The sequence below is a fragment of the Marmota marmota genome, unplaced genomic scaffold (genome assembly GCF_001458135.2).
Source record: "Marmota marmota marmota unplaced genomic scaffold, marMar, whole genome shotgun sequence".
NCBI lineage: Eukaryota > Metazoa > Chordata > Mammalia > Rodentia > Sciuridae > Marmota > Marmota marmota.
The window spans coordinates 24838719-24866310 of record NW_025999932.1 but is presented as its reverse complement, the minus strand read 5'-3'; the positions used below and the strand labels follow the sequence as shown (position 1 = coordinate 24866310).

At 47.6% G+C, this 27592-nt stretch overlaps 1 protein-coding gene across 3 annotated transcripts in view; it reads left to right on the top strand.

Annotated features, from left to right (window-relative positions):
• Positions 1 to 26560, top strand: part of Slc7a1 (solute carrier family 7 member 1) — a 70685-nt gene extending 44125 nt beyond the window's left edge. For all 3 annotated transcript variants that reach the window (XM_048800775.1, XM_015484182.2, XM_048800776.1), the window contains 11 exons: positions 1054 to 1437; positions 4686 to 4844; positions 7287 to 7461; positions 11692 to 11813; positions 12449 to 12671; positions 13816 to 13955; positions 16650 to 16752; positions 18766 to 18983; positions 19260 to 19426; positions 19910 to 20018; positions 21491 to 26560. In XM_048800775.1, the coding sequence (XP_048656732.1) occupies positions 1068 to 1437; positions 4686 to 4844; positions 7287 to 7461; positions 11692 to 11813; positions 12449 to 12671; positions 13816 to 13955; positions 16650 to 16752; positions 18766 to 18983; positions 19260 to 19426; positions 19910 to 20018; positions 21491 to 21594 (1890 nt within the window). In that variant the 5' untranslated portion in view covers positions 1054 to 1067 and the 3' untranslated portion in view covers positions 21595 to 26560. The remainder of the gene's footprint in view (positions 1 to 1053; positions 1438 to 4685; positions 4845 to 7286; positions 7462 to 11691; positions 11814 to 12448; positions 12672 to 13815; positions 13956 to 16649; positions 16753 to 18765; positions 18984 to 19259; positions 19427 to 19909; positions 20019 to 21490) is intronic.
• The last annotated feature ends 1032 nt before the right edge of the window (positions 26561 to 27592 follow it).

Genomic DNA, 27592 nt, shown 5'->3' with positions numbered 1-27592 from the left:
TATTTAGAGCGCATCCTTCAGGAGTCAGGAGTGAAACTCCACATCCCCAAGGGTGGCCTCTGCCCCAGGACCAAGGCGTCACTGTAACACCTGCCTGCGTGGGCCAGGAGGGCCTGTCCGTCACAGGAAAGTAGTCTAAAGCTGCTGTGAGTTCACAGGTCCACCAAGTGTTCCTGAGGCCCCCGCGGAGCGTGTTCCATGTGGCAGCAGATGACGTGAGCCAGCGTGCCAGTGAACACGTGCCTTCTCACGAGTAGCCAGGCGCATGTCACTCAGCACACTGTGCCATCGCCTGGCCCAGAGGGAAGCGCTTCCTGGAGTAGGATGGCTATGAAAAGCCCTCACTTGAAACAACTCAGTGCTTTCCTGCTCTGGACCTGGTTCTCCACTAACTTAAAAGTGGAAACAACTTGTCCTTGACCTCAGAGGGTCCTGGAAAGATCTGGAAACATCGTCAGTGCTATTCAAGACCTCTGGGTTTCAATAATTAAATAAGATCGTTTGGTGTGTCTTCTGTGACAGTACAGTATTCAGAAATGACATCTTGTTTTCCTTTTATATGATTACTGCAGGTAGGAACAATGTCATTAATTTGTGTTTCCAATACCGCATGATTTCTGCCCATGGAAAGTTCTCAGTTGAGAACTGAAATAAACATGGAAGCTCAGGGACTTTAAAGCAAAGGCAGCTGGGTACAGCAACTTCCTAGGGCACTTCTGGAAGTGCTGGGGGGCCCTGAGACCTAAGGAGTCTTGGTTCTGACAACCAATGGTGGAATGCTATGAGTTGGAACATTTTAGCAGGAAATAATTATAAAGGACCTTGTGGTCCTGCCAATAAGATGAGGTCCAGGGGCTGGGGTTGTGGCTCAAGGGCAGAGCAGTCGCCTAGCACGCTTGTGAGGCACTGGGTTCCATCCTCAGCACCACATAAAGATAAAGGTATTGTCTCCACCTACAACTAAAAAATATATATTAAAAAAAGAAAAAGATGAGGTCCGTGTGAAACTCACAGAAGTGACAAGACCCATTTATTCCTTTTCTTTCTTGACAGACGTGAACAGCACAATGGGGTGCAAAGTTCTGCTCCGACTTGGTCACCAGATGCTGCGGCGGAAGGTGGTGGACTGCAGCCGGGAGGAGAGCCGGCTGTCCCGCTGCTTGAACACCTTCGACCTGGTGGCCCTGGGGGTGGGCAGCACACTGGGCGCAGGTGTCTACGTCCTGGCTGGAGCCGTGGCCCGTGAGGACGCCGGCCCTGCCATCGTCATCTCCTTCCTGATCGCTGCGCTGGCCTCCGTGCTGGCTGGCCTGTGCTATGGAGAGTTTGGGGCTCGCGTCCCCAAGACAGGCTCGGCCTACCTCTACAGCTACGTGACCGTGGGGGAGCTCTGGGCCTTCATCACGGGCTGGAATTTGATCCTCTCCTACATCATCGGTAGGTCCCAGCAGACCTGAGCTTGAGCCCTCCCTCCTCCACTTGTTCCCCCTCCCGAGTGGGCCCCTCTTGGCTCCCCAGGAAGACGGGCTGCTCTTCCCTTCAGGGCTGTCCACGTTGCCTTCTGTGTTTATGAAAGGTGTTCAGCTGCCCGTGGGTATGGCTGTAGAGAACTGCCCAGGAGGCAGGGGCAAGCCAAGCCCTCCCCCTTCACTCAAGAGACATAGAATTAATAAGCTGTTTCTAATTAGTTAAAAAGTAATTTAGTTTCTTTGAGTAGTTTTTCTGGTTATTTAATATATCACCAATTTTAAAAATTGGAGAAATAGAGAAAAGCACCAAGAAAGCAGAGCTGTTCAACCTGAGAACCCAGAGAGACGGATTCTTTGTTCATTCATACATTCATTCATTCATTCATTCATTCATTTATTCTTTCTCTTAAGAAACACAGTGTCTTTTGAGTGTTTATTCTGTGCTGAGCATTTTGCTGGACATTTGGGATACAATGGAAGAATAAGGCTCGTAAGAGTTCATAAGAGTTTACTATCTGGAGTATAACAGATTTGTATTGCCAATACATTTGTAAATTTAAACGTCTATTTTTGTGCAGTATGTCTCTTTATACAATAGGATACATTAATTTCTTATTGTTAGCCATTTTTCGTGGTCCTATTGCTAATGATTGCATACCATTATATAGATTCATAAACATAGCACAGTTGTATTGGATGTCCTTGTGAGATGTTCAAATTATTTTCACATATGGTATTATTATAACAGTAAATTGCTCTATCTTTACTATCTAACAAGCAGAATGTTTAGATCCATGTACCTATGTGTCGCCTCTGACCCTCTGTCCTCCTAGGGAACCTGTTTCTCACTGGACATTTAGCATTAAACATGACCACCCAGCAAACAGAGCCACCAAACATATAATCTTTTTGATTGGGTAGGGGAAAATGCTTTACTTCTCTTCATGATCTTGGTGTTTTGATCACAACTGAAGGTGACCACATCAGTGCAAAAGAAAGACCTAAATATAAGAATAAGCAAAGGATATGAATGGTCACTTCACAAAAGTAGAAATTCAGGTGGCCACTAAATGTTCTTCTTTTTCTTTTTTAAAACAAGCTTTCTCTTAATATTGTTCAAAAAAATAGACGTGGTAAGTGGAGTCTTGTGACTCCTGGCTCACTTTGTGTCCTTCTCCTGGGGAACCTGGAGAAGGTGCTGGCCTCTGGGACTCTTGTGGCCTCATCTCTGCATGAGGGACACTACTGCTACTTCACCAGGCCAGCTGGCAGAGGTCAATGCACAGGCCCTTTGAGGAGCACCTTCTTTTTCTTTCTAGAAGCTGCAGTATCTGCTGAAAGCCAACAGAGCTTACTCTTCTGAATTCTAAAATAAAATTCACAATGGTTTTCTTTTCTTTTTTTTTTTCAGTGCAACATCAAAACTTGTAACTACAAATGGCTCTCACACTACACTGCAGTCTCTCAGTGACAATGTAGCTATTTTAAAAGGACTGTTATTTTTCCGAGGATTTACCTGGGCGTAAAACAAAAACATTGAGCATGAAGTGTTTACTGCTTCTAGACCAACAAATAAGAGTCTTTGTCAAAGTGCTATTTGCTTGTGTAAGGCTGATGCATGTATTATGGAAATTTATTCCTAGCTTTAGCTACTGGGGAAGGGCATATTTTCCAACATTTTTTTTTTTTTTTTAACCATGATTCAGAAATGGGAAGTGGGTGGGCTGGGAAGAAAGCGGGGTCTGCAGTGATCTAGCCTCATTAGGGGTACAGGGGAGACAGTGAGACCAAATCTTTTCATTTAGGTTGTGATCTTCAGAAGCAGAATTCATAATAAGTTGTTGTTTAGGATGAAGAAGCGTGGTTACGTTTTTGAGATGTTGGAAAAATACTGAATCCAAATAATGAAATTGAATCCTGTGCAGATCACTATGGAAAAATTCTGTGGATAATTCAGACCAGTCACTGGCAAGGCCCTGAAAGTAAAGGAAGATACTATATGCAAATATTGGAATTTTAGTGACATTTCCTGACAAACACCAGTGGAAAAGCAATGATTCTCTTTAGAATTAAATAAGAGGGAGAGAGAGAAAGCAGCCAGCTGCTGTTGCCCTTTGGGGTGCAGCTTGTATCTGTGCTTCTTGTGGCCATGAGATGCATGGAGATGCATGGGGCTTCATCTGTGGTCCTGCATGGTGGGACACTGTGGCTTCTGGGTCAGGTGGTGAGAGCTCAGATTGAGACCCAGAGTGGCACTGCCCTAGGATAAGTGGTGGCCTTGCTCCTGAGATGGGGTCACCCCCTTCAATGCTGTCTTTGTAGAGGGGATCTTGGGGTTCAGGTACCATCAGCCCTACTGCCAGGGGGTGTTCCTGCAAAAGGGGTTTCTTAAGCAGACTGCCTGCTGCATCCCAACACTACATCATGCAATCAATTTCTCAAGTTGTCATCAGTATTTTTTTTTTAATGAAATCAAATAAAATTGAATAAATGCTGTCAGAGTGCCTCTTAGGTGGTAGGGGTAACTTCTTTTTTGTAGGAATTTTATTGTTACATATGTATATATGCAAACATACGCTGGGTTTTAACTATACATACAGATGCTTCCTGACTTACAGTGGGGTTCACCTTGATCAACCCATCGCTAATATGAAAATATCATAACCTGAAAATGCAGGTCATCCTCCTAACATCCTAGCTTAGCAGCCCAGTCTTCTGCAGTTTCACTGTGTCCCCCTGGGATCCTGGGGCTAACCAGGAGCTGTGGTCACTGTTGCTGACCAGCATTGAAACAGAGGACCACACCAAATATTGCGAGAGATCCAGCAAAGATGCAGATTCAAACTTCAAAGTAGTTTCTGCGGAACGCATGTTGCTTTCATCCCCTTGTAAAGCTGAAATACTGTTCTGTTTAACCATTGTGAACCAGGGCACGTAGTTGCAGAGATGTCCATGTGAACATGAGGGTCTGCATGCATGTTGCGTTGAGGCACAAACATGCTTCTTTCCAGGCCCTGGAAGCCTTCTCACACTTTCCTCTTCACTCCAGTTGCTGGTTGAGCCTCTCTTCTGGCTTGGTACCTACTGTGGTGAGGCTGCTGTTGTGAGGTCCCAGCACGCTGTCTGTGACCCTGCATGGGTGCTGGGAACATTGAGCCTGATGACGCACATTGTGTTGACAGTAGTCCTAGAATTACCGCATGTGCTTTGTGGCAGGTACGTCAAGTGTAGCGAGAGCCTGGAGTGCGACCTTTGACGAGCTGATAGGCAAACCGATTGGGGAATTCTCACGGAAGCACATGGCCCTGAATGCCCCCGGCGTGCTGGCTGAAAACCCTGACATATTTGCTGTGATTATAATCCTCATCTTAACAGGTAAAGCCACACCTTGACAGGGACATGGGGCTGGTGCAGTGGGTGGAGGAGGTTCCTTGACAGGCTTTTGTTAAGTTTGTCTCTCTTCTTTTTTTTGTTCCCCTGTGGATGGAACCAGGGCCTTGCACATGACTGGCAAGTGCTCTAGCACTGAGCTATACCCCCGGCCCTCTTCCTTTTTTTTCTTGTCTTTTTATCCAACCTCCCACCCGTTTTTTTTGTTTTTTGTTTTTTTTTTTTGGTAATGCATGGAGACCTCTGTTTATTTGTCCCTGTGCTAATGGCTTCTCATAGATTCACACAGAGTCGGCCTGTCGAATAGCCATTGAATTGTATGCCATTTAATTAAAAGACAATCTTACGCTTTATCCATGTAAGAATATATCACAATGAATCCTATTTCTATATATAATTACAATGCAGTAGTTTAAAATAATAATAATAATAATAATAATAATAATAATAAGATCAGTAGAGAAGTGGATGGGGAGGGAGGCGGAGAGGTGAATGAAGTCTATTGAATTATGTTATGTTCATGTGTGAATATTGCATAATGAGTCCCACTACTACATAAAACTAAACTGCACTAATGAAAAGTGTTAAAAAGAAAGAATGTAAGGTATTGACTATAACTGTTCATGGAGTGAGATTCTGTTAGCACTGAAGGTTCTTTGTACAAGTGACTCAGGAATAGAAATCCTTTTGACCCAGTGGGTGACCATTTGAAAAGAAAAAGTAGTTGTTTGTCTGCCAGGAAAATGTGGAGGAATGAGCTCCGTCTGTCACACCAAGGTGTGTCTGGGCATTTAAAGACTTCTTGGTGGTTTTCCACCGAACAACCACCAACACACTCTTTCAGAAGTAAGTCGTGGTTACAGTATTTTAAAATCCCAGATACTACTTGACACAGGCAATGACACCTTCTTATTAGCGGTGGTAGTAGGTGTCTTGGCCACTAGAATGAAGTTCTCCTTCATGGAACGTGAGGCTAAAATGCAGACAGATTCTCATCTGGGGTTAGAAAACTTTGGATGAGTTTTAAAAACAACATGCCTTCCTTTACACGCCACGTAATTGAAATAATTTCACACCAGCAGTCTCAGCAGTATTTCTGGTCCAGTTGGCAGAAAAGCATGTATCAGAAAATAAGTTTGCATTACTGTAGTGAGATTTTCATTTTCATAAACATGAAAGGGAGGGACACTAAAAGAATATATTGGAGTGTGATGATATCTCTTCCCCTTCCCTCCTGTAATTAATTACTCAATTTTCTTTTAATGTCTGTATTTCACAATCCAATCTAATATGCACAGCAATTTTTATTTTAAAACATATGAAAGGTGTCCATGGTAGGTCAGTAGTCTCAAATTAGAGTGGTGGTTGAGTGGCGCTGGGCCTCTTTTCATGACCATCAGAGTTTAGCCCTGTGTGTTGGTCAGCTTTCTGTTACCATAACATGTACCAAAAATAGTCATCTTAGAAAGGGGAACGTTTCCTTTTGGCTCGGTTTTAGAGATTTCAGTCCATGATGGTTTGCCTTGTTGCTCTGGGCTGGTGGCGAGGCAGAACCTCATGGTGGGAATGTGTGACTAAGCAAAACTGCTTCCCTCATGTCTGGAAAGTGAAAGAGGAAGAGGAAGGGACTAGGGTGCCCATTTGACCTTCAGGGGCATGACCCCAATTCCCTAAAGACCTCCTACCAGGCTCCACTACTCCCAATAATGCTGCTTGGGAGAGCAATCCTTTGCCACGTGGGGCTTTCAGGGACACTTAAGATCCAAACTACAGTACCATGGAAGTCCCCAAATGGCGTGATCACCTTAAGGTGATCCTGGAGCCCATGCCTCAAAAACAGTGCCGTCATGTGCCCCTGAGCTATCGTGGGGTCCCTGAGCCGTTTTATTTCACTTAGTACGGTTTTATGTTTGTTTCATTTTGTTGTCTTAAAAGTCTGAGTTTACCAGCTACAGTTGGTCTAGCTTAGACATGATGTTATATCCAGAGTCCAACGAGGAACCATCTGTGTTCGTGGTTCCAAAACCACAAATGGTCGTTCCTGCCAGCATGACTAACATCCCAAAGTCCATCTGAATAATTTTTGTCATCTGAAAAACTCTCCTGGTACCAAGAAACGGAGCACGGCATCTCCTCAGAGAAAGTGAAACTCTGCTCGAGCAGATCGTTTGTCCTTCCCCAAAGCGGGAGTGACTTGGCCTGCAGGTTGTCAGTCCTCTGCTTGCTCGACACGGATCGCTGTGGCCCTTTCATGCCCCGTGGTGGGGGTCCTCAGTTCCCAAGAGGATCTGGAAAGCCAAGCCAACTTGGGTATCTGGAGAAGCACTGCCTGGACTTTGATTGTTTAGGTCCCTGTCCCATCTCTGGGGGGACTTAACCCAGTGTGTGGTTAACACACTCAAGAGTTGTCTCTTTCCCCTTTTTCAGGACTCTTAACTCTTGGGGTGAAGGAGTCAGCCATGGTCAACAAAATTTTCACTTGTATCAATGTTCTGGTCCTGGGCTTCATAGTGGTGTCAGGATTTGTGAAAGGATCCATCCAAAACTGGCAACTGACACCGGAGGATATCCGGAATTCATCCTGCAATCCCCATCACAACAAGTGAGTCATTTCTCCCGTCTCTTGGCAGGTGACAGTTCTCCATATTTGGTATTTAACACCACACACACACATATTTGGGGATGTAATTGATTAAGATAATATTTGCCTTTCAAAACTAATATCATCTGAATTTGTTAAGGTGTTTTGCTTTGCTGTTTTTTACAGTGAAGGAGCTGAGGGTGTTGGGTATGTTTGGAGTTTCTGCTAAGGTTTATTCCCTGGACAGAACATTGCCTGACGAGGAACTTCAAATTTATGTGGTCCAGGGTGGTTGTGAGACTCTTTAATCTTTTTCCTTATTTTTGCTGACAAGACTAACCTGTGAATTTTCATATTCAAAAGATTTTCTCTGCGGTTCCTTGGTGATGCCACTTTATTTCGAAACACCTTCCTATGATATTATCAATGTGGAACTTTGATCAGGGGATCTTTCTTTCACATCTGTCTTGAGCTGCCGAGCCCTGACACAGGAGGGCCCCAGCACCCTGATGTTTGTCATTCCGGATACCCAGAGCTGAAGGTGGGTGGAGAGCTGGCTTCCACCCAGGAAGCCCTCCCCAAACAGCTCTTATTTAGGAAACAAAAGCAAACAATCAATGTATCTTTTTCATCCTCTGTTAGATTTTCAGGTGAATCTTAGTCTCCCAGGATGGAGAAGAGTTTGGTTTTATCTGTGATTGTTTTCATTGAGGCTAATGGTTCAACTGCTATATGGTGGAGACCTTCCTCATATGCAGTAGCTTTCCGTCATTACATTGATGTGCCAGGTCCTTTTGTGAGCATTCCTGCAGTGGCTGGTCAGTTTGGAAGCCCAGACTTCTGTCCCATCTGTCATCCCTAGTGATTTCTTTTGTTGTCCTCCCCTGCCTGGTCAGTGCAACGCTATGGGCACAAGCATGAGCCCACTTTTCCAGAAAGGAAAAGATTGGGGAGAGTGTGCCTAGGGCTTTTGAAGATGGACCCAGAAGACACATGTCGCTGTGTCTGCATTCCTTTGGCAGGACCTAGTGGGTGGCCACATCTAGCTATAAGAAAGGCAGAGGAACACTGTGTCCCACCAGGGACCTCGGCATTAACACAAACCAAGTTGGTCATTGGTTAAGGGCCAGGGGTATGATCAGCAAGAGTGTGATGTATGACTACTGGAATGTGAACAGGGAGGTGTTGAATGAGATGCATGAAACGTCACTAATGCTGCTATTATGTGGTTATCAGTTCCAATAAAAATCAGCCTTCCCTTTCCAAACACTATGACAGAGAAATAAGGATTTTTACCATATCATTCCCCAGCATTCCAGAGCCGTATTTATACCAAATTTATTAATTCAGGGTGGAGTAAAGTCAATTCAAAATATGCTTTGAAGTACTATCATAGTAGACTTTGAAAACTTTGAGAGCATATTTTGCTGGTTCCTGTTTTCAGGTCAGGAATGAAATACAGAGGGCTCTTCTTGTTTCTTGGTTGCTAGTCAAAATTTAATTTTATTATTTCTATCAAGAGATTGATTGTGTCAGCCACGGTGTCACTTTCATGGGTCATCCTTCTCTGGTTGCCCTGGAGATGATGAACTGCGCTGGTCTTCCAGACAGAGAAGTGTTTGTTGCCCTGGCCTCCTGGTCACGGGTGGTGCTCCTCAGTTCCAACTGTAGACCTGGGACACTGCTGTTGGGGTGGCAAGGGACCAGCCACTTTAAGAAGTGGATTCTGTAGGCTGGCAGAAGAGCTGGTTCTTTCGTTTTATTAAAATCTCCAGCTGCAGATTTGTGTCTATGACAATGGCCATGAAGTCTTGCATGAAATTGCTTGTCCCACTGAAATAACGGGGCTTTTCCCAACCAAATGATGACACGGGAGCTTTAGAGTGCGAGGTTGGGAGGATTTTCTGATGACTTTTCTTTCTGTGACTGGTAGGGAAGCCTTCCAGCCTAAGTTGTTTTGTCACTGGGTCTGGGACAGGAGTGACACCCTCTGTCTGGATAGCTCCTTGCCACCACTCTGGCTTTACCCAATGTCCTGGAAATGGCTAACACATGAAGTAACAGAAACTCGTCCAGGTCACATGGCAGTCTGTTGAGGTTTTGTTGGGTGATGTCTGTTACGGTGGAAAAATCACACGGACTTCCTGAGATAGACGTAGCTTTCTGCAGTCAACATGTGGACATGGTCAGTCCAACATCTTCCATTCCTTGGATGAGGAATCCACTTCTTCCATTTCATCGCTTTGTCCATGACCCACATTTCCAAGACCACCCCAGAGCCCACAATGGCTCTTCCCACTCCATCCAGCAGGAAGGAGAAAGGAAAAGGAGAAGAGCACCCTCCCTCCCCGCCCTAATCTGGGGCATTTCTCAGAAGATGTGCACACCATGTCTGCTTTGATGTCCTTGAACATAGTCATGTGCCTGCACCTACAGCTGGAGGATCTGAGAAGTGCACAGTCTCGATTCCGAGTGGCCATGTGGCCCACTAAAATAAGGTAGAAGAAGTGGGAGATGTCCCGGTCAGGGACAGCCAACAGTTATGTCAGGGTGGCAGGGAGATGTTAGGATACCGGAGGGTGATACCTAGTGGCACAGACCCGTACGTTGTCAGCTGTCTTCCTTCTAACGTCTCAGTAACCCATTGAGTGGAATGCAGAAAGGCTGGTCACCCAGACTGCCAGGGACAGACGCTGCACTGAGGCCTGGGTGTAGCTTCTCTTTGTCACCAGCTGCCATTGGTTAGGTGGCAGTGGTGGCAGTATCTCACATCCCCATGAGCCTGTTTACCCACGGTGGCAGTGCCAGTGACGCATGGACCCGCGCCCCACGTGCATGTGCCAGTTTAATAATTGATGGTATATGAGGAGGCTCTAAAAATGCTTGTAAACGCTGTGGCTTGAGGCGCCGTGGAGCGGGTTCTGTGCTTATGTTTCCATCCCTGCTGGGCCTCTGGGACCAGGAACACCCAAACTTAAAAGCTGAGTTTAACTTTTGGAGTAAAGTAATCACATGGTTCATATATCCTAATATTAAGATTTCCATTGAAAAATCTTGTTCCCGTTTCTTTCTTCATCTGCCTCATTCTCCTGCCCACCCCCAGTGGGGAGTCATTTGTGTTATTTTTTGTGTGTAAGCTTCTGGCTTTTCTTTTCACAAACATGATCGAGTGCAAGAGTGTGCGTCCTATTCCTTCCCTTTCTCCTCTGTTGTTTTGCGCATGGTCGGTTTTACTTGCCAGCGTCCCCTGCAGATCTTTGAATGGCAGGACCTTGCTCCTGTTTGTAGCTGATGGTGTCCCGACATCTGGCCTCGCTAGTGTCAGGTGGGGTTTGAGGAGCAGGTGCAGCGGGGGCCACAGCTGCCGTGGTTCACCTCTGCTCACGGCTCTAGGAGTCCACCTGGCCCTCTGTCCCTCAGCTTCAGGGGTCATCTGGTGCCCCCCAACACAGTCCTGGGAACCAGTAGCTATCTTTTCCTTTGCCTCCTCCCTCCATGCATCACCCAGAGCCCTTTCCTTCCCTCTCTCCCACACTTTTTTTGTTATCTGTCTGGATGACAAAAGCGCGTTCAGCCACTCCTTGCCCTTGTGTTTGCCCGTCTCTCTGGGGTTTAGTAATGATGCAGCTCCCTGTGCTGTCCTCCTCCTTGGCATGGAGTCCTCAGCCTTCCTGGTGCCCCCCCCCCAGTCGTTAAGGAACCATCAAGGGTGACATCCTTCATTTTTATTCAGGGCATGTCAGCAGCTCACGACCTGGTGGATAGGGGCACCTCAGAAATGCTAGGGTTGACAGGGACAATTCACTTTTTTTAACCTTAGTCTCCAGGAAAATATCTGTTTTGAGAGTACTGATAAATAGGGGACCTGGGACAGGGACAGTGCAGTTGACTGGCTGCTCATGTCTTTCCCTGAGGGTCTGGGGAGGAGGGCATGGGACCAGCCGCAGTGGCTAGAGTCTTCCTGTTTCCTGTTGGACTCCCTGCCTGTCTCTCCCAAAGTCAGTACAGAAAAGATGCTTCTGGAAGGGTGGATAGTGTATACCACTGTGGCTCTGGACTCGGAAAGACAGAGTCCTGCTATCCACAGAGTTAAAATGCCCCAGCCTAAGGATGGTGGCCTAAGGGTCTGAAGCCCTGGGTCTAACAGGGTGGTGGGGGAACAGTCTGTGGTCACTTTTCTTTAGGAGATACACTCCACTCCTTGTACCAGACTGCACCACAGATGTCCTAATCTTTGACTCTTTTTTCTAGTGACACAAAAGAAGGGAAAGTCGACATGGGTGGATTCATGCCCTTCGGATTCTCCGGTGTCCTGTCAGGGGCAGCGACCTGCTTCTACGCCTTCGTGGGCTTTGACTGCATCGCCACCACAGGTACGCCCCCACCGGGATCCCCCAGCAGGCAGGCGGGACTCATGCCACCCGTGGCCGACACGATGTGACACCTCACTTCCTGCTGGCACCTTCTGATTGCTGCTCTTTTGCCCACTAGTAACGCACAGATCTGTGATTCCTGCTGATGTCCCCCCACCCCCTTTATCACTTCCTTGAGTGGCAGTTCCTGCCAGGAAACTGCCTCATGAACATAACTGACAGAGCTGGTTAGCAGGGGAGGACGACGGCCTGGCTGCAGCCTGGTTTCATATCTGCATCATCTGGGAGAAACGAGGCCATTAGAAACAGTGTCATCCTGGTGGACTGAATAGGCCCCGCTCCCTGGAGCCTTTCACGTTTTCTCAGCCAAAGGAAACAGGTGTCTGCCTTAGCCGACCACAGCACAAGGGCACAGAGCACCGACCCTAGGCTGTGGGCTGTCCTGTGTGTGTCACCCAGGGCTGCCCCTCCACAGTAGGAAGCAAGGAGGGCCCATTCTGTGGGGCTGAGCACCGTAGGGGGCTGTTCTTGGTATTGCATGGGTTCCCTGACACTGAGGGGTCCTGGGTGTCATGTGGGTGGTGGGGCTGCCTCGTGCTGTTGACCCTCCTTGGCTGAGTCCTTGCTGATTCCAGGTGAAGAAGTCAAGAACCCCCAGAAGGCAATCCCTGTGGGCATCGTGGCCTCCCTCCTGATTTGCTTCATTGCATACTTCGGGGTGTCCGCCGCCCTCACGCTCATGATGCCCTATTTCTGCCTGGACATAGACAGCCCCCTGCCTGATGCCTTCAAGCACGTGGGCTGGGAGGGCGCCAAGTATGCAGTGGCTGTGGGCTCGCTCTGCGCACTTTCCACCAGGTGAGAGGGGCTTCTGTGGATGCTTCTCATGGGAGCCTGGCACTCTGGGGAAGGGGGAAGGCTGTAAAAACCATGAGAAGCCATGACGGGTGGATTCACCACTAAAAGCCCTCCTTTCTCTTGAACTCAAGCCAGCACCCCAACCTGGACTGTGTGTTTTTTTTTTTTCTTCGCCATTGCTTTTAATCATCCCCAAAGTTGCTGTGTTATTGATACAGTCATGCCTTCTTATCCATGGGGAGATAGCTCCAAGACTCCCAGGAGATACCTGAAACCACAGACAGTATTGAATGCATACATGTATGACATTGTTTCCAATGCATTTGTACCTGTGATTAAGTTTAATTTATGATTTAGGCTCAGTAAGAGATTAACAACACTGGCTAATAATTAAGTAAAACAATTATAAGAATATAATGCAATACAAATTATTCAGCATTTGTTAATGGTTTATTTCTGGAATTTCTCATGTAATACTTTGGGATTGTGGTTGACCATGGGTAACTGTAACCACAGATAGCAAGACCATGGACCAGGGGAGAGAACTGGGTCTTCATCCTGAGGAGCCTGAGGCCAATGTTTGGATGTGATCTGGTTAACAGGGGCTTACACCCTGATCCTAACTTTGGCCTCTGGACAGGGCCCTCTTTTGCCCCCCATTGGCCCTTAGTTTGACTAGAAAGCAGGAACTACTTTGGAAAAAAAGGAGTAAGGGCCTTGTAATGAGAAACATTTTGCCCTGGGTATTTCCTGCCAGCCTGCGTAAACAGGATCTATTTGCTAAATATTGATTTGCCAGAGAGAAATCCTCATGAATGCGTGATTGCTTTTATTTTGTTTGATTCAACTAGAAATAATTGTATGAATAAATACAAAACTTCCCTTTCCTAATGATTACGTCTGGATCACAAGTTAGTTTACACTAGACGTTCTGCATTCTTTACCCTAGCCCTCTCTTGCAGTATGTGCTTTTCCTGGGGTTGAGGTGGGCTTTGCATAGTTTGGAGGGAAGCCAGGTCTTGGTGAGAAATACCGGCTTCCCTCCTCTCCTCGGTGGTAAATTGTGCACGGTAGCATATGGCGCCTTTGTTCCTGATGAGCGCATTTTGTTTTACTCACGTGTTTTGCTGTTTCCTCTGCCTAGTCTTCTAGGTTCCATGTTTCCCATGCCACGAGTTATCTACGCCATGGCTGAGGATGGACTGCTGTTTAAATTTTTGGCCAAAATCAATGATAGGACCAAAACCCCTATAATCGCCACACTGACATCAGGTGCCATTGCTGGTAAGCTCGGGAACTCACTTCACATGCTAGCGTCTTAATAATTGAGTTCTCACTCCCCAGGGAGGCTGGGAAGGCACCAATCAATCACACCTGTCTGAGAAATCTTCACTGGCCTTTTTAACTCTTGGGTTTTGCACTTTGAACTGGTTCATTGAAAGATAACTGCCCCTTCTTGGACAGAAGGCAGAGAGGCCAGAGGGCATGATGGAATTCCCAGACAGTGTGAGCTCTCCTTACCCTCTCCAAGGACAACCTTTGGCTTTCCCACCTTGAACGTGTCCCTCGGTAGACTTCAGCAGGCTGGCAACTAGCATGAGACAAGCCAAGTGAGACACTGGGTTATTCCTTGGAAATCCAATGTCTTTGAATCTTCACCCATAGATTCTCTGGAAAATGAGTGTCCCTAAAAGTTGGTGTTTAATACAACGTGCCACCAATTCCCTGGAGGATATTGAGAGTGTTACTGATGAAGCCTTTTGCTTCTAAGTTTATAAACAATGGCAGACCCAGAGGAGGGTTCTCTTATCAAATCAGGTCCATCTCTGAGAGGTCAGTTTTGACGGATGAAATCAGTGGAATAAGGAGCTCTCTGAACTGTGTCACGTTCCAGGGACCCCAGTGAAGGAAAGGGGAAGTGAGAGGTTGCTTTCATGCACTCTGCTCCATTAATGTGTTCGTAGTTTCCTTCTTTCTTGATTTTTTTCATGATTGCATGAGCACTGAGAGTCAGGTTCCATCCCATTGTACAGATGTACAAATGGAGGCCCAGAGAGATGGAGGGAAGATGCATACCCAAGAAGGGCAGAGGTGATCCTTGATTCCTGGTTTGTGTTTATGTTCAAAGCAGCCAGGCCACCTAGAGCTGTGGTTCTTTCTGATAAATCGGGACACATGACAGTCACACACCAGTCAGGATTGGTACCTCTGTGATTTGTGGAATGGCCACTGGCAAGACACTTGACCGTCTTCAATGCATGAATTATTTACTAAGTTATGTTACTTAGGCCCTAGCAGAGCATGCTTAGTTCTGTGGGTAGATAGATATAAAAGAAGAAAGCAATTTTTAAATTATTCAATGTTTTTTTTTTTTTTTAAATGTAATTTACACTCTTGCAAGTGATCCAGGTGGTCAGGTCAAAGGGGGCTATATATCAGAACATGACCAGTACATCTGAAGGACTAAGGAATTGGAAATAGTAATATTTTTCAGTGTTTACATGTGAGTTGATCATACAAAAGACAAGCCTTAATTTCCTCCCCGTGCCAATAAAAGGAGATCAAACTGTAATCTGTTAAGTAGTTATAAAGCACATACCACTCACCAGGCCAGGGATTTGCTTTCTCTTCATTTGGCAAGAGTGATAAGTATTTGGTTTTCTGAAATCACCTCACATGGAAGAAATTTGTCTTGGGTTTCTCTATGAGTAGGAACGTAGGCATCTTTGGCATGCACAGTTGGATACTGTTCTAATTATCCAGAAGGCCTTCATTGCTCTTTAATCCTATTTTTTATCGTCAATTTAAATTTGTGTGGTGTGCAGTGATCTAGTGGGGCTCCAGAAATATTTGTGGAGAATAATGTTTTCATGTTTATGTTTTAACTTGTATTGATTACATGTGATCTGAAAATATCCCAAAGCAGGTCTTGCCAAGTTCCTTTTTAAAATGGGAAACTTGACATGGACCCTGACATAAATAGACACACATCTTGCAGAAATTATAAATTTTCAAAACCCACACTTTAAAAAAATTTTTTTAAATTTTATTTTGCAATGCTGGGGATCAAACCCAGGGCTTTGTGCATGCCAGGCGAGTGCTCTACCTCGGAGCTACAGGCCTAGTTCAAGCATGCACGTTTAATTCTTTTTGAGGCGGGGGGGATATGATGACGGGGCTGATATCATTTGGAAAAAACTCTTCCAAGTTTCTCCCATGTGGAGCGATTTAACACGTGAAGAATAGCTCCACTTTCCCTACTCACCTGCCTGGTTAGGAGCCCCGTGAGGCTTCCCAGAGCACCAGACTGGCCTCTGCTGCCTCCTATCCCTGTTGCCATCGGCCAGTTTGGTGGTGTATATCTAGCACCCAGTGACCGTCACAGTGCTGGATGGAGGACAGATGAGTGGATGATAGATGGATAGAAGAATGATGGATGAGTGTTGGATGGACAGTGGATGGATGGGTGGATGACTGATTGGATGGATGAAGGGTGGATGGCAGGTGGATGGATAATTGATGGATGGATAGATGGATGGACTGACATGACTGTCTGTGAGTCAGTTGAGTGTAGAGGACTCAGTCACAGGAACCCACTTCAGATTCCAGCACTTCCGTTCACTAGCTGTGTAACCTTAGATAAGTCTCCTAAACCTTAAACTTCTGTTTCTCCATCTGTATGTAGGGATGGCTTGCGAAGTTTATCAATGGGGATCAAAAAGGATAAAAGTCCTCTTTATACAAATGTTAGTTATTACTATTAATTATGGCTACCATCTGTTGAAAGCCGCGTCTATGTTTTAATCCTGAACATTGTCTTCCCTTGAAGCAGTATCTTTCCATGGAAAGGCTGGGATTGGGGCTGGGAGTAAAAGCAGTGCGCCTCGTGTGCCCTAGACCACAGGTGGTGGGTGGTGGTCCCGGTGTTGACCTCTGCAGAGGACCATCTGTGGATCCTGATGTCTGTCTTCTCCCCAGCTGTGATGGCCTTTCTCTTTGACCTGAAGGACTTGGTGGACCTCATGTCCATTGGCACGCTCCTGGCGTACTCTCTGGTGGCTGCCTGTGTTTTAGTCTTACGGTACGTATGGCGTTTCTGGGCTCCATGACAAAGGTAGGTGCATGTAGCCATTTAACATCCTAATAAAAGGCTTATGTGGATGGGCATGGTGGCACATGCCTATAATCCCAACGGCTCAGGAGGCTGAGGCAGGAGGATTGAGAGTTCAAAGCCAGCCTCAGCAACTTAGCCAGGCACCTAGCAACTCAGCAAGACCCTGTCTTAAAATAAAATATGAAAAAAAAATGTGTTGGGCTAGGGATATGGCTCAAGCGGTAAAGCTCGCCTGGCATGCACGTGGCGCTGGGTTTGATCCTCAGCACCACAGAAAAATAAAATAAAGATGTTGTGTCCTCCAAAAACTGAAAAATAAATATTAGAAAATTCTCTCTCTCTCTTCTCTCTCTCTCTTTCTCTCCTAAAAAATATAAAATAAAATAAAAAATGTGGCATAACTTTTAGGTTGGTGACAGCTCCTTTGGAAGTTGCCAAGGACAGTGTATGGTGTGGCAGTTGGAAACACTTGAAAAGAGTCAGGGTAGCCCCAACCTTCCTGAATCATGTGCCCTCATTTTTTCTGGGTAGAAGTTAGGAAGATACAGATGGTTCTCAGCTCCACTGTTGGGTCTGGATCCTGGGATTAAGATTTTTGAAGGTTTAGGGTAATGACTAAAACTGTCCAAATTCTTGGGATAGAGGGGACTGGGCCCTGGCCCTGGAGGGCACTGGGAGGATCCAGGAACTGTGTGATGCTCCTGGAGCCTGGTTGCACTGTGACTGGGAAAATGAATCCCCTTGCTTGGTGTGGGTGGCCTCGGTTGATTTTCAGGGACATGTTCCAGGGTCTGGCTCTTTCCATCTTGAGGACAGTCACAATGAAGTGGCTCCTGGGCCCAAGATCAGGGCTTGGTGTTCTCACCCACCCCAGTACCTCCTCCCAAAGCACAGCTCTAGGCTTCAGTTTTCCTTTTACTGTGGGGAGACAGGGCTCCACCCCAGGGATGGCCCAAGGTGGCACTTGTCATGAGACCATGTGCTCATGGAGACTCTAGTGTTGGTCACTAGAGTGACCTGCAAGAATGTCCTCATTTCTTTTCAGGTATTTATACTTGTGAGGCCGTTGGTCCCATTTCTGATGTACTCAGCACCTAATTTACATAGGACCTGAGCTGAGCCTCAGTGGTGGCTTTGTAGAATCAGCTAAAACTATTCTACATGCCTTTTATTCCTTCCTTCCCTTGGCACAATGCTAGAATGTTCTCAAAGGTTCCTCCACTTTCTTAATTGACCAAGGTCATGTTACACAGGAGACTCCATGCAAAAACAGTTAACTATCTTTATTGCTCACTCTTAGAATTGATAATATGCAAAAGAATTTAAAAGGCATTCTGTTTTTTGAAGCTGTGGAAGAGAGTTGCACTTTGTTCATTTTGGGCAAAGATAAGGAACCACGTTTAAAATGGAAGCTTTTCTTGCAGGTAGCTCCTGTCCTGGAAATCATGCCTCAGGCTCGGTCCTTCACCCAGCTCTATAGAGTTATTTACTCCAAGGCTCTTGGAGTTTTAGAATAAATTGATCCAATTAGGTCACGCAAACAGAATTTCTCAAATCCATCAGCCTGCAGACAGGATTCTCTGGCTCTCTGCACCAAACAGGATTCTAGTGTTATTGCTTTCTATTTCTGTCCTTACTCTTAGCTCTCTGCAAACATGGTTTTGAGGGAAGTGGCCTAATATCTTAACATTCAAGGGCCCCTTCTTCACATTCGTAGAGAAACTCTTGGGACATTGACTGAGTTGCCTTACAGAGGAGGTCATATTCCCCCAAAACAGACATTGAGGGTGTTACCGAGAAGCTGGAAGAAGTACCCAGGTCTCTTCCCAGTCTCTATACCATTCTGACCCTCTCTGTCCTATTTCATGCCTTGTGTCTTGGGCAATTTATCTTTGAAGGCTTGCTGAGAACTTCAGTTGTGTGCTTCTTCCCTTAATGAAAGCAGATTACAGTGGTCATGCCCCATGCATCTCTTTCCAGATATCAGCCAGAACAGCCGAACCTGGTGTACCAGATGGCCAGAACCAGTGATGAGCTAGATCAAGTCGACCAGAATGAACTGGTGAGCACCAGTGATTCCCAGACAGGCTTTTTACCAGAAGCAGAGAAGTTTTCTTTGAAAGCTATACTGTCACCCAAAAACATGGAGCCTTCCAAGTTGTCTGGGCTAGTTGTGAACATTTCAGCCAGCCTCATAGGTAAGAGCTTGCCTCTTCCCTGTAAGGGGTGTGGGGACTTGCTTGTTGGCACTGTAGGGTTTCTTGTCAATGGGGATGGGGTGGGGGGGACGTTGCTGGAGAAGATGAATATCTGGTTTGCTAACAGACTGTGACATAAATTTTTCTGTCCAAATTGTAATTGATTCCACAGAAATGAAGTTCCCTCTGGACAGGTTTTTGGGGAGAACGGAGGGTACCTGTAGGAACTTGAGAACTGGTTGAGCTGTACCCCTCTTTTTTTTCTCTCCCTCTTAGCAATTCTTATCATCATATTGTGCCTGGTGGCCGTGCTTGGAAGAGAGGCTCTGGGCAATGGGGAGCTGTGGGCAATCTTTCTGGTCACGGGATCTATCCTCCTGTGTGCACTGGTCACGGGCATCATCTGGAGGCAGTCCGAAAGCAAAACCAAGCTCTCGTTCAAGGTGAGCACCTCAGCTTAATAGACCTGTGGGGAATCTCCTGGTAGATCTGAGACCTGGTCCTGCTGGGAGGCTGTTCCAGACCTTGGTGCTCCAGAGGTGCTCAGGCCAGCTGTCCTTGGGAAATGGGGCAGGGATCCTTAGGACACAGGGGGTGTCTGCTGAGTAAAGCCGTGACTCTCGGGCGATGGGGTGCACCTCGTCCACGGGGACTTACTGTAAATGTCTGTCTCAGTGGATTACATGTCATTTCCAAGCTTCTACATTTTGAGATTATACGAATCATAAAATAGTTTTACCTTAGAGATGAAGTGGAGAATAATGAGAGGAAAATTAGAAAGAAGTTCACTTTGGCAATTAGTGGCTTGGAATCCAATTCCACCTACTGGGATTTGCTGGTGGGCGTGTCCGTGTGAACTGAAGGTGTGGGGATGTGCATTGCAGTCGCCACCCTCTGTGATCTGACACCGCCTTTTGTCTCTGCAGGTCCCCTTCTTGCCGGTGCTTCCTGTCCTGAGCATTTTTGTGAATATCTATCTCATGATGCAGCTGGACCAGGGCACGTGGGTCCGGTTTGCTGTGTGGATGCTCATAGGTATGTTAGGTCAGGGGTTTTTCCACCTTCTCCTGGGGCCTCCCCCTGCCCTCAGGCCTATGAGGGCTGCTCATTTGTCTTGCCTGCTATTTGGCTGGGAGGTTAATGTCATAGACCCTCCTTCGTTCCAGATTTCATAACACAAGGAAACACGTCATCAACTGTTTTTTCTAAAACAATGTTAGGCCCCCCTGGTAGGTTGTAGGTTCTCCCCTCCCTTTTAGATACTTTTCAAGGTAAGAATCTATTGCCCAAGCTGGTTACCTTGTTAGGCTGAGGCTGGATGTTACTAAGTACCAGGCTCGGAGTATTGGTGATAAGATACCTGTTACTCCATTCGGAAGAATCTGGACTGGGCCTTGTGCAGCCTGGCCCGCACCGGGTCTGTGTGGGACTGTAGACCCTGGCAGGCATGGGATCACCGACTGATGATAGTGTCTTCCTCACAGAAGGACAGCACTTCAGAGCCCGGGGAAGGTACTGCCAGGGCCGGGAGGCTCTTGACAGGACTCATTCTCTTGTTCCTGACATGTGACGACCAGGGGTGCGTGGTCTGGGGGTCTGCTGCCTGGGTGTCAGTGAACCCTCTCTAGGGCTGTGTCCCAGTCCCTGTGGGCCTCTGACCCCTGGTCCTGGAGGGGCTCTACCTGGGTCTCTCCTCTCAGTGTCTGAGTCCTCACACTGATGCCCAGGAGCCCCTCCTTGACCTTTGCCCTGAGGGCTGTGTCCTTGACAAGACTGTCAGCCCTGGGTTCAGGTGCTATAGCAAGATGGCTGCTACTTCTTGGTGTCCCAGGGTCCCCAGCGGCACTTTTTCTCAAGGACATATACTCCTCTTTAGGTGAAGGGACAGGTCCTCCTCTGCAGTCTCGCCTGTGAGATTAGACTCTATAGCACTCGTTAAAACAGCTGCTTTTTGCCCACTGTGGCCACTTGCTGGTGGTGGTGAGGAGCGCCTCTTCCCACCACCCCCGTAGAAGTCCCCGTGAGGTCATTTCCTGAGCTTCTTCCCATGTGTCAACCGCACAAGGTGGCCCTGGGGCCGCTGGCCAGTCCCTGGGCGAGGGGTTAGAAGCCTAGGCTGCAGGCCCCACTAACACCTTTGGAGTCACGGATGCTGGCTTTTCAGGTTGAGTAGGTTCCCTCACCTGCAGTGGGACTAGGCAGAAAGCCAAGAACCTGCCCCAAATCCCACCTTCGTCAGGAGCAGTAGGGGTTAAGCTGGGGCCCTGAGGCTCTCCCTGGCCTTACCCCCAGCTGCTCAGGAAGGGGCAGTGTGAGGACGTCTGGAAGGATGTGGGTAGCTTTGCATAGGAGAAGTAAGTCGATGACCTTGGCTGACCTTATATACGTGCCCAGTTTGTGCAGATGGAGAAGTCCGCGCCCGGGCGGCCCTCTGCACCTGAGCCCCCACGTGTGCTGGGTAGCCCCGCCCACCCTGCTCACGCCTCTGCTCTGCTTTTGGCCCACAGGCTTCGTCATCTACTTCGGCTATGGGCTGTGGCACAGCGAGGAGGCGTCCCTGGGCACTGACCAGGCAAAGACTCCCGACGGCAATTTGAACCAGTGCAAGTGACATGCAGCCTTGCTGGCCAGAGCTATGGCAGCCCCGAGGGATGTCTGCAGAGGACTGGGCAGCACCTCACTCTCCACCAGTATAATAGGAACCACCCTCGTCCGCGACACCCCCAGTGCCACCAAAGGTGCAACTAACCGTATTGCAGCCGCAGCCAGCGCCTGAGGCCCCGGCCTCCTCCAGACAGCTCCCTGGCCAGGGCCACCTGGCTGTGGCTGGCCATATATCTCCTTACTTCCCTCTGAACAAAGAAAACAGCCCCTCTCCTCGCCAGCCGGCTGTGCTGCTATGGCCCCCGGCAGAGGGGAGGTCACCTGGTCTCCCTCCCTGGGGACTGCTCTGGTATTGCAAGCATACATACTCTAGACCTCCAGTAGCCATTTCCCCCCTCAGCCCCAAACAGCCGGCCATAGATCCAAGATGAGTACCACAAAACAGTGTGTCCCCAGCAGTGCCACCCCAGAGCCGAGTGACAGCAATTCACTAGAAGAATAACAGGGCTGTTAGACTTCCCTTGCTCCTGCCCTCTGAGTTGCTTCCAGATGGGGTGTTAGGACTGGGCCTCTCCCCACAGTGCCCTCTGAGCAGGTTGGCTCTGACACAGTCACAGACCCAGCCCACCGCGGGGGAGCAGGACCGAGGGCAGGCGGTTCATCCTAGGCACAGAAGACGAGAGGCTTCTGGTGCGAACAAAGGCCTTGAGGTCAGGGGAGGGCTGGCTGTCTCGTGCATGCCCATAGACCAGGGGACCTTCTCCAGTCCCGTTCCTGGAGGTCAGGAAGAGTTCCTGCTGCTCTGGTGTCTGTCGCTGCTGGCCATGTGTCCTGAGTAACTGGAACACTGTGTTTGTGTAGGACTGGCCCCAGAAGAGTTTCACACTCTGGGGTCTTTTCCATTCACTAAGTCTTGCCCTCTGGTGGCTTGCGCACCAGTCTTTTGGATGTTATAAGGTTCTCAAAACAGGTGGCAGCTCGGTCTGCGGTTGTGACACTTCTGCCCCCTGACATGGTCTGTTTGGCTTCTGATGTATAAGGAAATTGAATCCTCCTGTTAGTTGTGAATCACTCCACCAGATTAAGTTGGGGCTTAACATTAACTTGGAAAATGGCCAAACAATGACTGTGAGCCGCTGGCCTGTGGGTCGGGGTGTGTGGTCCACAAGGAGGCAACTTGGAGTCCTGTTGCTCTTGTGTATCTGTGGTCCAGATGCTGCGGCTTTCCATACCATTGAGGTCCAGCGGAGACCTCAGTGTCCTTCTGTGACTCCTGTCTACACCCTGCACTCTGTCCCCTCCTTCTGTAGCTGGGGTGGGACCCAGGACCAACACCATTTCACACACTCCTTGTAGATGAAAGCCCAGGGAAGGGGAATGCTGATGGAGCCTCACTTCCATTTAAAGTACCACCGGAGCCCACAGGGAGGGTGAGAGAGAGCCGCATTTTAGACACCACAGAGAAGTAGCTGCTGCTTTTAAAGCTTAGATTCCTGTTTCTTTCCTGCCTGGCCATTGATGCAAATCGGGTGGGAAGAAACTTGATTGACTGATGGCTCTTGTCTTTTCCCCTCTGTTCCAGGAGGTTCTTAGAGAGATGTAAGCGTTAGTGAAACTGGCCTGGGGCTGTGGCTCAGTGGCGGAGCTCTTGCCTAGCATGTGCGAGGCCCTGGGTTTGATCCCCAGCACCACAAAATAAAAATAAAGCAGCTAAAAGACCAGGTCAGCCAATGGAGGGTGGCCCATGGCCAAGAGCTAGGGAATTATGCCCAGTTCTGACCACTTGCTGGAAGCTTTATTCCAAGTTGCATCTGTGAATGTCCCAGAGGGAGTATCCTAAGACCCCAAGGGTTGGGTTTCCAAAGAAAGGTATTTAAATTTATGTAGATTGGTGCTGTAAAATATTTTCATAAACATTAACTTATTTTGTTGGGGGTTTTAGTTGTCTGTTGTCTTCTTATGACCTATTAGGTTTGTTTGCCTGATTTTTTTTTTTTCCTGTTATTTTTTCTGTATAGGCAAAGAGAACTTGGAGGAAGGAGGGTGAGCAATGAGGTGGGAGGGAGAGAGCATTCTGTTTCTTTAACTTCCTTTCTGGCTGAAATCTTTGTGCAAGCAGCGCTTGATGGTCTGTTTACAAGTTGATGTGTCGGCCTGTGTCGTCATCAATCTGCACGGTGGGAAGGGGTGTTTGGGGGTTTGACCACAGTCAGACAGTCTCCCATCACGGGAACTGCTGACAGCCACAGATCTGCCCTCCTTTCCTCAGTCAAATGCTTACTGTGCAACACAGAAGCTCACAGGGGTCGGGGGTGGGGGATATGGTGCCCCTGTACCCTCCCTTGTTAGAGGAAAAACTTCTTCAGAAAGCACACATAAGGTGACTTGCATGGAGAGTTCATTGCTTTTATTAAAGATTCTGTGCATTTGTCAGGGGGCTTTTCTGTGTAATAGGGGCAGTGATACATGGAATGGTATTTGGGGTGAGCCTCTCAATTTTAATAAGCCTTTTCTTACCACATCCCTCATTCCTTCCCCGGAAATAAAAACACACAGGCAAAAAAAAAAAAAGAAAAGAAAAGAAAAAAAGAATAGTTTCACATCTCTTAACCCCTTGTGCAAATAAGAATATCATTCTCAGTTTCAGGACTTGGGTGGTATTTTCCTACGTAGTCAGGATGTGCAAACCTTCTGAAGATGCACACATCCTGTGGAATGCCCTGTCTTCTCTTGTTGTGCACCGGGCCCAGATACTCAGATTAGAAAGACTCATTTTCAATGAGTAAGCACCCTTTCTCTCGCCAGGCTCAAATTTAGGAAGAAGCCAATAGTAGGAACCCCCAGGAGCTCTGCTGAAGAATAGGGGTGATGAATGTCTCCTGAGCAGCAGCGGGGGACCCCAGTGACGGGCTGGCACGAGAGCTGCCTTCTGGGTGGCACTCCCATCATCCCCGTCCACGCCTCTCAGGTGGACTTTTGTGCATTGGACACATGGTTTCAATCCAAGAGGGAAAACTGTATACTCCTCTTTCCTGGGCCATCTCAGAAAACTGTTAAATTCATACTGTTTTCAGAATTGTTCAAATCTTCCCCCATTTGGCAAAACAAACAAACAAAAAAAAACTCCATTGAATCCCTTATCTCTATCTGGCAATCAGCCACCTAGTTCCAAGTGCTGAGGCAGTGTTTAGCCCCACATGTCACTCCCCTGCCTGTGGCCGGAAGTGACTGCAGGACGAGGGGCCTCTGGGATTCTACACCCATCCTTCCTGACCAAGGCCTTGGAGCGCCCCCTCCTGCACCTTTGGTGTGGCCGCGTGCACATCTGGAGGAGACCCAGGGCCGCCCTGCACTTTGGGGTGCTTCATGCAGGATGCTGGGAGACTTGTGAGGGGCCTGCTCCCCGCTCCCCGCTGACACCGAGCAGGCATTCTGAATTAGCTGTAGGCTCTTGCCCAGCACGGTGAGCCTTGGACAGCTGTGAGTACTGGACAGGAGACTGGGTTCCATGTGTGGACATGCCCTGCACAGACCCCACCCAGCCTTTCTTACGCATTGCTGGACATACTGGGCTCACTGCAGGAGCGTTCCTGGCTCCCCGCTGGAACCCTCCTTTTTTATTTGAATGTGCCCTGTTCACTGACACTTTTTTCTTGCTAATAGGAGCTGACGGTTAAGTTCCGTTGGCACCCAAGTGCCAGGGCGCCTGTCCTCGGTGTTGATGGACGGGTGGAGGAGTGTGTCCAGGTCCACCCTCTAGTGGGTTCCTGTGCTCCCAGGACGGGAATTACTTGGGCAGAGGATGTGTGATGCATGTGCAAAACTTACGGAGTTCAAGTTCAGACGGAACTGAGTATATGTTGTGTATAATTGTGTAAAATTCAAACCCTGTCTGTTTGCCATGGTCATGAGTATTCTATGTGAGGCTCCCAGGGGAGAAGTACATTTGTCAGACTTTTGAGGGATCATGAAATGCTTCATTGATGCGGTGGTGCCAGATGCTACACTCCAAGTGACATTGTGGTTATGGTGCCTAATGGATTCTCAAGGCAAAAATAAGTCACCCGGCTTTCATCTTTGTCACTCTTAATCCAGAGCCTTTTGGTGCCCATTGCTTCATTGAGCCACAGGCTCTCTTCCCAGAGGGACCTGGTGAGACCAAGGCGCTCTAGGCACAGTTCCCAAGGAGCCCTCCAGGATCGTCCTGTTAACAGTTGAACTGCCTGCCAGCCAGAAACCCACGTGAGACAGAGACCTTGTCCAAGAGGATGTTCTCAGGGGATAATGTGTCCAGCAGGGTCAGGAAGCAGGGGTGGGGAGATGCATTCAGACTTTGTTAATTGATTAACAAGGTATATGGTTTCATGTTTCTCGATGACAAACTTTTTCAGTTTGGGGACTTATTTTCCCATTTGAGAAGTTATAATATATATTTAAGATATGTTTCCTGCTTCCGTTGTGCCTTTCAGCTTCAGTGGGTTTAAGGATCACAAAAGGGTCATGATACTAATGAGGGTTGGTTTATTATCAAACCTGAATAGCTGTGGTTTCTCCAGGAAGTTTTTTTCTTCTACTGAATATGGAGCCATTACAAAAGAGTTGTGTGTTTTTTATTATGTAAATTGTATGATATTTTTTTGCTCGTTTGATGTTCTATTTTTCTAATAGTTTTCTTATAGTTTCTTATAATGGTGATACTAGATTTAGATTCTGATGCGAACTGCAAATCAGGTTGGTCTCTGCTGGGCCCCTCCTGTTTTCTTATTATATTTTATTTTATTTTAAGGACAAGCGCAGGTGTCATCCATCACCTTTAAAAAAAAATGTGAAACTGCTCTGTTTCTCTTTTTGCTGACTACACTGTACATTGACAACTTCCTACCATACTTTATGTTGTAAAATCAAACTATTTTGTGGTACATTATCTCATGCTTCTGCAAAATCTAATAAATTCTTTCTGTGGCTTCCGTGTATACTGTGTGATCTCAAGACTTCTAGCGGCTTTTGCCTGGGTTCCTCCCAAGCGCGCCCCACTGTGGAAAGTTACAGATCTCAGCTCCTTCAGCGTCTTCCTGCTTTCCCATAGCCAATGGTTTTAATCATATGGCCTCGTTTTCTTGTAGCCAGTGGGGGAATCCTTATCCCGACCACTTGAGCCTCAGCCAGGGAATCCCTCAGACCCACATTTGTGAGTGTCTTCTTTCTGCCTCGTCTCCAAACCTGCTTGGCTTTGGGGTTCCAGAGGTCACCAGCCATTGGACAAATACTGAAGGACATGGGACTCAGCAAGAGCCCTTCCACTGACACCTTGGCTGACATGCTCACTATTTTGTTAGGGGGATTGGGGTGCAGGCAGGGCATAAAGGAGCTGGGGGCAGATTTGTAGCTATTCTAATGATTGATATCCCACTCCTCCAGCTCCCTGGAGAAAGGACACATTGTTTTTGCACAGAAGGCAAATTCAGCCATGTGGGTCTTAATTCCCAGACATTGAGTGCAGTGATTCATACTGGAAGACCGGTTGCCTGGAAGATAAGGTTTAACCTTTGCGTTTGCTCAGCTGATGGATAGCACTGGAAGCAGGCATGCAGGGGGCTGGACAGGAAAGGACAGCAAACTGCTCTTTCTGGTGCCCATCGTGTTTACAATCAGGACGGTGTGATGCAAATCCGTGCCAGGGCACTACACACACATTTTGGGTTCCTTGGCCACACAGGGAATCAGACCCAAGCTTGGGCAGTGTGAAAACAAGGATGTGCATGTGTCTCAGGAAGACAGGGTAGCTTCCACCCCCAGTGTGATTACTGTTAGACACAACTTAAAGGAAGGAGAGAACCAACAGGCAGCCCTGGTCTTACAAAGTGCGCTGTCTTAGCAAAGCAGCCCAGAGTGCTCAATGCATCCTGGAATTGGGAAATGGGCACAGGCTTTTGGCACACCTTGTTCCTGGATGTCTGTGTCTAGTAAGAAGGCAAGCTCTGGACCCTGGTTCCTGCAGCGCCACA